At 42.0% G+C, this 10,881-nt stretch overlaps 1 protein-coding gene across 1 annotated transcript; it reads right to left on the bottom strand.

Moving 5' to 3' along the window:
• Positions 1 to 389: 389 nt before the first annotated feature.
• RAP2B (RAP2B, member of RAS oncogene family) lies at positions 390 to 3,624 on the bottom strand. The gene has a single exon (XM_058189406.1). It carries the CDS (start codon positions 2,778 to 2,780, stop codon positions 2,229 to 2,231), a length of 552 nt encoding a protein of 183 aa, XP_058045389.1. The 5' UTR covers positions 2,781 to 3,624; the 3' UTR covers positions 390 to 2,228.
• Between the last annotated feature and the right edge of the window lie 7,257 nt (positions 3,625 to 10,881).

The following is a 10,881-nucleotide window of genomic DNA, read 5'->3' as shown; positions in this document are numbered from 1 at the left end:
ATACCTGAAAGAAGTTTCTCCTTAGGAGAAACTGGGTATGTTTAATCTTGATCAAAAAAGAGGGGGAGTATAACATTTTTTGAATACCTAAAGGGCATCTCATCGAAGTCAAGCCTCATTCCCCATCATTTCAGAGTGTAGGACATGGAATAACAGTCTTAAAGAAAGTTTTCATCTGAATATTAGGGAAAAAAATCCCAGTTGTAAACGGTTCAATGGAGAAACAGATTTATAGAGAGCCTATCCACTAGATATTTTCAAGTAGAGAAGGAATACCAATCTATTTGGGTTGATTTAATTTGGATTCTAGCATTAAACAGCCTGTTGACTTTAATGAATCTTTATACTTTTATAATTCTATGACTAAATTAAGCACTGAACCCTGTAAAGCATTTGAAGCATGAATATTTGTGTGTGTGTGTGGGTGTATGTATGTATGTGTATGTGTATGTATATGTATGTGTATGTGTATGTATATATGTATGTATATATATGACATATATCATGATTTAGCAGAATCTAGCACAAGTTAGCACTCAGTTCCAAGATCAGATACCAGACCTTCATAGTAAAAATATTTCGCCTCAATTGTTATTGCTTTAGACAATTATTTGTCAACAATAACTTATAACCTACTATGATAACACAGATTTCCACAATAGATAAAAATCCATAAAACTGCTCTTTTTTAAAAATTGGCAACTGTATTAAAAGATATTGAAATGAATAAACGTCTGTCTGGGATTTAAATTTACAATTAGAGATTTTGTTTTTCAGATACATCAACAATTTGTTTCATTGCTGGTTGAAAATACATCATTTTGGAGGAAAACGGGGGAAAGGGGTGCACACACAAATACTCTCTCATACAAAAGCACACTAATACCTGTGAACCTGAATAATTAAAAAAAAACCCTGAAATCCATGGCAACTAAAGTGAAAAGTCTCAAATGGATTTTAAAAAAGAGGAAAATAATTCCATTAATAATAGGCCCTTTTGTTCTCTCTTACTGAAACTGTTAACTGGGGAAGGAGTGGGTTGGGGGGGAAGGAGAGGGTAAATAAATGGGATTTTGGAACTTCCACAGGTTGGCACGGGCTGCAACAGCTGCTTTGAAGGCACTCTACACACACAGGGGCGCTGTTCACCCTGTGCCACATTTTACAAACTCTTTGTACTTTAAAGATCTAGTTGGTTATTGCCAACCCCCTTCCTCAAATTGAATAAGGCATGTTATTACTTTGCCTGCCTTGTCTGTCCCCAACCATTCCACAAAGTACACACAACTTAAAAACTGTGCAAGTCTGTTAGTGTTTTCATAGCTGATTTTCTTTTAAAAAAAAAACCCAACACAAATAAATGCTCTTCATTCCTTCCCTTTCAATACAACAAGTAAACAAAATAGATTTCACAAGTAATCAGCAGATATTTCTGTGGCACCTCATGCGCTGTATTGGCATCAGTATTATTAAAAGTCCCAGGCAGTACTTGTGCAATACTTCTTCGGACGAGATAAGCATGGTAACAAATATTCCAACTTTGCATAGAAATCCTCAAAATCAAAAATTGCCGTCACTAGATAATTTCAAGCTGACAAGTGTGAAAGATTTGAACTTTCTCCACATGTACTTCCTTCCTTCGAAGCTTCCCTTCGATTCTTATAGGTGTGTCTCTGCGTGTTGAATCTTCCAGTTATAAAGCAATTCTTAATTCCCTCCCGCTGTCCCTGCCGCAAACAACACAGGAACTTTTCCTACTGGTGTATCAATGGCCAATACAATCCTCCCAACTGAGGCAAGTACAAGAAATAAGCAACAATCAAACCGCTGGCATGTACATGCGGAAAGCGCCACATTTCCAAAGAGATTTTTTTTTGGTAGTTTTTCTTTTCCTTGGGAGGGATCAGATGTTAACGAGAGACAATGCGTACTCATGACACCGACAAACCACCCGCAGCAGCATGAGTATAAACTATAACCTGGAAGGGATCCGGGTCGTAATGCAAAAATTTGTTTCAAAAGGCTTGGGAGTTTTCACAGAATGACAATACTGCTGCTCCAGCTGCCGCCACCTTTTCTTGTGGTGCTGTTGGATGTAAACCTTTTTTTTTTTAATTTCAAAATGTAAAGGAAAGGAAATAATAATAATAATAAAAAAACACCACATAAAGCAACGCGCCGCTGTGCTCTTCCCCCACCCTAGTTTTTTCCCCCCTCTTTCTTTCTTTTCAGAGGATAACACAGGAAGAGCAGCACTGATCGTCCCCGTTGGGTTGGGAAGCATAGTTCATTTGCCGGACGATCTCGGCAAAGAGCTCGTCCACCGAGGCTTTGTTTTTGGCTGAAGTTTCCATAAAGGGGCAGTTCCACTCCTCGGCCAGAGCTTTGCCTTCCCCGAACGAGACCTCCCGCTCGCCTTCCAAGTCCACCTTGTTGCCCACCAGGATCATGGGCACCTTCTCGTACCTCTTGACCCGAATGATCTGATCCCTCATGGGCTTGATGTCCTGAAAGCTCTGCTGGTTCACCAGGCTGTAAACCAGGATGAAGCCCTGCCCGTTCTTGATATACAAGTCCCGCATGGAGGCGAACTGCTCCGTGCCGGCCGTGTCCAGGATCTCCAGTACCGACGGCGAGGAATCCACCTCGATCTCCTTGCGATAAAAGTCCTCGATGGTTGGATCGTACTTCTCGATGAAGGAGCCCGTCACAAACTGGACGGTGAGAGCGGATTTGCCCACCCCGCCAGAGCCAAGCACGACCACTTTGTATTCTCGCATGGCTCTTTCACGCACACCCAGGGCGGGCGGGCTGAGTGCGGCTGGCTTCCTTCGCCGGGCTCCTATTCTTCTTCCCTCCCACCCTCAGAAAGGAAGGGGAGAAAAGAAAGAGAGAGAAGGCGAGAGGAAGGAGGGAGGGGGGAGCGAAGAAGAAGCCGTTCCCCCCCCCGACGGAAAAGAGGCTTCCTTTCTTTGCTGGAGCTGAGGCGGAGAAAGCACTCGGGAAGCAGCAGCGACGGCAGGAGCTGAGGCGACGAGCAAAAGAGCAGGAGAGGCGGCTATCGGGGCAAGATAAGTCTCTCGCCTTTCCCTGCGCCCCAGCGCCCAGGCGGAATGAAACGAGTCGCGACGGGAGCTTGGAGACGTTTTCGCCCGGCAAAACCTGCGCCTCAACAGCTCGAGGAGGAGGAGGAGGAGGAGGAGCAGGGGGAGGAAGGGAAGCGGTGACGGCGGCGGCGGCGGCTGCTGTTGCTGCTCAGGGTGGCGTGGAGGCGGCGCGCGCTAGTTCCGATCGCGTCCCGGCAGCGAGCAGAGCGCCTCAGCCAGGCGCGCGCCGCCCCAGTCCCGCTTGCGCCGCCGCGAGCCATTCCTTTCTCACTTGCGCCCAGCCGGGCTGCGGGGTCTTGCTAAACCACCCGCTTTTTCCCCCTTCCTCTGCCGACCCCATTAGGCACGAGGACGCACCCCTTTCCCCACCTGAAAGGGAGGCGGAGAACAGGAGGGCAGAACAGACACTCCACGCCCCCCCCTCCTTGCCTACCGCCCTTCTGGTTGGCATTGGCTGCCGTTCGGTGCTCGTCAACCGGCCGCGGCCTATTGGCCGAGAGAGGGAGCTTTCTCGTGGATTGGCTGCAAGGGAAATGGACTGTCGAGCGAGCAGCTGTTTCTTTCTTTCTTTCTGGCTGCCTGCGCCGTTTCAACCCTTTCTCCCTCCCCCCACCCTTCCTTTTCCCTCCCTCTGCTCTCGTAAAGGCGAGAAGTTTTGGCGGACAATTTAGAAAAAGGAGAGGAACAGCGCAGCTGGTTCTTCCGAAAACGTATCCTTGGGAAAACAAGTTCCGGAAGACGAGCTTGAAACGATCCAAGGGTGAAACTTACTTCCTAACTCACAAAGCGCCGGTCTAAAGTCTGACTCTCGGCGTGATGATAACGCAGGAAGCGAATTCACACAGTAAACCATCTTTCAGTTGTTCAAACAGCCGTAGACATGAAACGATGATGAGCAAGTGAAACCTGATTGGTGTGTGTGTGTGTGTGTGTTGGGCCTTTAGTTCACTATTGCCTGGGTTAGTCCATGCAATTTGCTTGGCAAGGTTACAGAAGTGGCTAGTCCTTGCCTGCCTCCTAGGGCTGAGAGAAAGTGACTGGCCCAAAGTCATCCAGCTGGCTTTGTGCATAAGATAGCACTAGAACCTGGCCTCCCAGTTTCTAGCCTGGTGCCTTAATGACTACACCAAACTGGTTCTTCACTTGATTGTAGAAAAGCTGAATAAACCTCTACCCAATCTACTCCCATCATAAGAAACCTACTGCTTCAGGCCAGTCTAGTTCGGAGCTATGCGTCATGCATGCTCGGATGCATCTAAGAAACTCTTCTGGAGGACCTGAAAGTAATTCCACGGGTGTAGGAAATCAGCGTGCGTGTGTGTGTGTGTGTGCGCACGCGCACACACACACAGAGAGAAAGAGAGAGAGAAAAAGAAGGGTTTCCTAGGATCAAATTATTCACTTCTCTCCACTACCAGGAAAACACTCCAGGCAGTCCCTCCAACAGTTAAGTATTATGAATGAGATGCTTTTGTATCTATTGAGAAAACTGGAGCATTCCATTCAGTATCCATTTACAGAAATCCAGACCAGTCTATTCACATACAAAACACCTTCAGCCACAGCTCCCCCAGGCTGGATTTACATCCCCCCCACCCAAATTCTAAGGACAAGACATGACCTTTAGGATATAATAGGATTAACCCACCACCATTGAAATATTAAAAGGCACAAGGCTCACTACATTGCACAACCCCTCCCCCCATCTCAATCACAAAACCCCAGAACTATATAAAAATCCATCTACTCCCCTAGCCAATGGGTCAGCCACCCCAGAAATACGCTGCTGTCACTGAAGTTTCTGGAAAATCAAATAAACAGAAACCTTTCCTTGTAGCCAGAGTTTATTTCCACCATTTTTTTCTAATGGCTTGGAACTAGACTGAATTTTTCTTCCTTACAACGGTTTCTTCACAGCATCTGGTTTTTAGGACATGCTGAATTTGGAGACTTTTGCATTCAACGAATATGTTGGTTTTCAATCAATCCCAGCTCAGTGTGTCATAATTTGACATGTGAAAGATGCTAATTGAGGAAGATTGATGTATATATTTACGATCTGTGCATGATTAAAACAGGATAAGCATAAAGGTGGCTACATATAATAGGATGATCTTGTGGTCTGTTAAGATTTAGGGGTCATTATGATGGGAAGAAAGGCAAAAATATATCATTAGACAGAACACACTACTTGAGAATTCTGGCAGAATAACACATTTTATTCTGTTCTTGTAGCACAATTTATTTAATAGTATAGTTGAGCAACTAAATGTTGTATTTCTATTAAACAAGGGCTTGCAAATTAAATTATACCATAAGTTAATTTTTTTCATATTTGTGAAGCAAACTTGAAAACGCACTGCGTGTTTTGAAATTATGATTTCCAGTTAATCTGGAAATACCTAATACATTGGTGGATATAGCAAACAGAGATCCTTTAAACTAATCTGAAAATCCCCAGAAGGAATTTCTTTCTGAAACTTTCAGTTTAAAATAACCACATTAAGTAGGGTGAGGAGAACAGAAGGGGGGAAAAAAAACCAATCCCAACCACGAGGCAAGAAAATAGCTAGGAATTCCATGAACAAAGTCAAGAGTAGAAAAACATCTTGGTCATTTTGATTACTGAAAGTAGGGAGATGATTAAAAAAGAGCAATGTCTCCTTCACAGGCATTCCAAGGTTCAGATGAGTGATACTGGCATTACACATGGATTACTAAATGCATTGCATCTGCTATGATATACATCTCCAGATCAGGCTGGAGTTAATTAGGGTTGTAAAACTCCTTCGGTCAAACTTTACAATCCATCTTTATATGCAACAAGGCCCTACTTCTAAATACACCAAAATTTAAGTGTCAAATTAGCCACTTCATTAGGCTTAATGATATCCGTGTATAGGTATCCTCAACTTTCAACCACAATTAGGAATAGAATTTTCATTGCTAAACAAGGCGGTTGTTAAAGGAGTCACACCTGATTTTATTATCTTTTTTTTTCTTTGCAAGTGGTGAATTATGTGGTCTTTAAGCAAATCCAATCCAAATCTTTAAGCTTCCCCTATTGCTTTTGCTTTTTAGAAGCTGGCTGGGAATGGAGATCACAAATGGGGATCACGTGACACCGGATTTTTGCTACCACCATGAAAACACGCCAGTTGCCAAGCACCCAAATGAATGTGAGGATGCTGTGATGGTCATAACCAAGAGAAATGGGTGTAAGTCACTTTTTTCAGTGCCCTTGTAACTTCAAATGGTCACCAAACAAATGGCAAGTCGAGGGCAGGAAACATTTTTGTTGAAGCATAATGAAATGGTCTAACCTCAGGGCTGTCAAATTCGTGGCATGCGCTAGCCACGCCCATTCCCATTTTATCAAAGGGGAAAAAAGTTGCGATACATCATGTGACAACATGAGTTTGAAACCTCTGGCCTACCTTGATGCTTCGACAGAGACACAATGGCGCAAGAGCTATCATTTCTGCATTGCAGTGCCATTTTGTTACAGTAATCAATATTGAAAAGCAGCAATGCCGTTTTGTTACAGCAACCTGTGAAGCATCAATTACAAGCAGTTCTTGTAATTATTGTTCCGATTATTACAGTAGCTGTAATGCCTGTACTTAAGTTAACTTAATGGTTACAAAGCAATTGCCTTTTATATTACTGTGCTGCAGATTATCTGAAAAGATAGGGAAGTGAGCAGTCACCCAAACTGAGGGCTATTTCTCCAGGTTAAGGGGAAAGCTATAGCTTAAAGGGCAGTTTTGAGAAATAAACAATTTAACTGATTCACAATTGTGACTCAGCCATGAACCCTGCTGAGATTGCCATATTATGATAAGCTGTTTGTGGTTCATTTGATTTTGTCTTAGCTTGTTGTGTAACACCAGCCATTGTACTTTCAAAAATGTACTTCATACCTCCCATATCAATTTAGCCAGTGGTGGCTTCTTTAGCAAGGCAAGAGTTACTGCAATTAGTCCAACAAAAAATGTGTAACTTGAAAGAAATGTTGGATTACAAATTGTAGTTGTATTTTGATATTTGAATTAAACTGATATTGCCAAAAATGTATTCTTTTTTCTATCATAAAATAAAATGACATGATCATACAGTTAATCACTACTCTATCCACATGTGCACTCTTTCTTCTGTGCTTTTTCTTTGTGCTTGCACTGCTTGTCATAATAGTCTAAACGTACTGACACTTAATAAACTTCTTCCCCAAAATGCTGGGCAAAAATATTCTGCATTTTCATTTTTTATCTGGAATCCTTACCTAGGGAAAATCAGAGTTAGTTTTTTACCCCACCTAAATAACCTTCAGTTCCTGAAAATGTATTAATTTAGTACAGAGGTTAATGATCTACAGACTCTATAACCTTAAATCAATTTAAGAAAAGCTCTTTTCCACTCAACTGCATTCTAACTGGTGAATCATTTCAGTCCAACATGGGACAACTGCCACATATTATTATTTTCAATTTTGTCTTTGTTAATGACAACCAGACTGGCTGTGATTTGAATTATAAGGAACCCTGGCTGTTTGCCATAGTCATAGTCAAACCATTTTATTGTTGCTTGCTTTGTCACTGGAGCAAAGAGAAAAAAATGTTGCAGTTTCCAACCTTTGCTTTTTCTGTACAATAGTCTACTATTACAAAAGTTTTAATTCTTTAGATTCACAAAATACTTTATGCAAATGTAAAACTTCCACTGAATAAACAGTGTTGGCTAGAAAAACAATTACCACAAGCTGCATCTCCTTCCCTATGATGGATTCTCTTCTTGTACCATTCACATCAACATAGTGATCAGTGCCTGGCTGCTGATGAAGGAAGAATAATGTATTATGTTTGAAAACCACTATTCTGAACATTGTATGGGGTTTCATAGAAAGGCAAGTCTGCTCATTACAAACACTCCTTCTCTGCCTGAACAGCTGAAAATGCACCACAGAGCACTAGCTGATGGCTTTAGTTAATGTGCTCTTTTATACAACGAGACTGTGGTTCCAGACGCCTTCAAAAACCATTAAAAAGTCCTCTTCAAGTCAAGCTTAGTTTCTTCCTGGTGACTTTCTGGAGATATCCTTGTAGATTTCTTTGAAACAATGTGGAAGCAGTTTGCAACTTTTTTCTTTTAGGTCCCCCCAGGGTTGAAATCTAAAAATTTCCCCTACTGGTTCTGTGGGCGTGGCTTAATTGGTGGGCGTGGCTTGGTGGTCAGATGACTGGGTGGGCGTGGCCAATAACAATAAATAATATAAATAATAAATAAGGTATACAAAACAATAAGAGGTACCAAAAACCAACTTTCACACTTTACACACACACAATACAACACAACTGACTCATACACAATGTAAAAGCAGCTGCACTTCACCCACAATGGCCCCTGCAACAAGCAGGAACCCCACACTTTCACACTTTACACACACACAACACAACTGACTCACACACACACACAATACCACATACAGTTTTGTGAGATTTTGTGTGTTTGTGTAGTTAGAGTGAAACACTACAGAAACACACCAAATCTCAGAAAGCTGCACAAATATTTTATTTTATTATTTTATTTTATTTTATTGTGGACTTCAACTCCCAGAGTTCCTCAGCCAGCAAAGCAGGAAGTCAAAGCAAGCTTTTTTTTTCTTCAGTAGCTGAAGAAAGCGTGGCATTGCCAGCCTGAAAGGAGCAGTAATTATAGGTAAGTGAGGAGGGGGAATTGGGTGGGCACTGGGTGGGGGCTCCGGTAAGTGGGGGCTGTTAAAAAGTGAGTTTAAAAGCCTGTGAGGATCAGGAAACTCCTCTGGGATCGCCAGAGGAGGCTTTTAAAACTTCGGGGGGGGTTTCTTTCTTTTTTTCCCTTCGGCTGAAGAGGGTTTTTTTAAAAAAACTTTTAAAGGGTTTTGATGATCTCTGCTCAGCTCCGTGATCATCAGAGGGTTTTTTTTATTTTATTTTTAAAGGCATGTTTCGGCTGAAGAAAAACTTTTAAAAGTAAAAAAAAAAACCTTTGCTGATGGTGCGGCTCAGCAGAGGCAGGCGGGCGGGGCCAGGGATTTTTGCTACCGGTCCTCCGAACCAGCAGCTGCCATCACTACCTAATTGGGCGAGCCGGTGCGAACCAGGAGCATTTCACTCCTGGGTCCCCGTCTTCCTCCCATTTTCTCAGTCCTTGAGACCTTGGTATTTTCTGGTCTTCCATCCAAGGACTCTGCTGAGATAAAAACTATTACCAAATGGGATTTTTTTTTAATATGACAAAAGAAGAAAATAATCCAATATACCACCAATGAATAAACTAATAGCATAGTATTTTATTAAACACAAATGCAATTGTTTTTCATTTTTGTTCTTAAAATGTTGGATTAGGAGCAAGAAAAGCCAGGTTCAAGCCCACCTCAGCTATGGCAGATCAATAGTAAACTTTGGGGTGCTTGCACTCTCTCAGCCCAAACTATCTTGCAGCATTTTTATTGTGAGGAGAATTAGTAAAAATAATGCTTGCAGTCCTAGGACTTTCCAATTAATACACCATGTATTAGAGAATTCTCCTAACAACAAAGGCCAGTGATGGCTAAACTTTTCTGGACAGAATGCCCAAAGCATGGGCCCCCCACATGCACCCCTGTACATGCACATACGCGTGCTCCCCACCCCCCTGCACATGCACATACTCCCTCCGTGCATCCCACCCTCTGTGCATATGAGTGGCCCCCTCGCACTCCCCCACCCCCCGTGCATGCACAGCAGAGACCTGAAGACCAGCTGGCCAGTGGGAGATGTGTGCACATGTGCGGTGGAGTGAACTGGGGCGATGGCTCGCATGCCCACAGAGAGGGCGCTGCGTGCCACCTCTGGCACATGTGTCATAGGTTCACCATCATGGACAAAGGCAAAGTTTACATCTATTTTCCCATTGCCACTTCTCCAAAAACTTTTTAGTTCAATAATAATACCTAATGAACTCATCACAAAAGAAATCCACATATACTCAGATAAAAAAAGAGTCCTGGAATTTAAAAATAGGAAAAAATGTATTTTAATGCATGTTTATTTTTAAAAGTCAGAATAATGTTCCAAAATCATATATAGTGTATGTATTTATTCATCACACTGCTGTACTGCTCATCTCACCTAAGTGACCCCATGCCAATACAGACTTAGATTAAAATAATTGAAAGTCTGGAGAGGCTGAACTATAAGTAGTAGCAAACATTAGATGTGTAGCATACACCTTGTTGGTCGATTGTATAGGTAAATGAAATTAATCATAAAGAGACTTGGATTAAATATAAGTATACTTGCGTTCTGTCTATTAGAAGTGCTAATTCAAAACATATTCTATTTCTATATGCTTTGATAAATGGTAAATTGTTTTCACTATCATTTATGTTAACTACTTGTAATTAGATACATTTGTAGTAAGAGTCAGTTTCTCCTTTGACTAAGGAAGTTAACTACTGTATGACTAAAGCTGATTAATGCTGAGTCATCCATTTCCTGCTTCCCTGCTATGTGACAGGTAACACCTTGATAAACAGACATTCTCAGGTTTCAGAGAATTCTCATTATACATTAGGTTTACTCTCACATTGCATTTGAGTGACATAAGGATTTTTAAAAGAGTTAACTTCCAGAGGATGCAGGTTTTCATGATTTGCCTTGTTGCTTTAGTCCAGCCTTTCCTCCTCCCTCATATCCCTGCCTTGACTTTTAACCTTTGCCTTTTCCAATTACTGATACCTTTAAAAAAAATCTAT

This window comes from Ahaetulla prasina, chromosome 6 (genome assembly GCF_028640845.1).
Source record: "Ahaetulla prasina isolate Xishuangbanna chromosome 6, ASM2864084v1, whole genome shotgun sequence".
NCBI lineage: Eukaryota > Metazoa > Chordata > Lepidosauria > Squamata > Colubridae > Ahaetulla > Ahaetulla prasina.
This window is presented reverse-complemented; position numbering and strand designations above follow the sequence as displayed.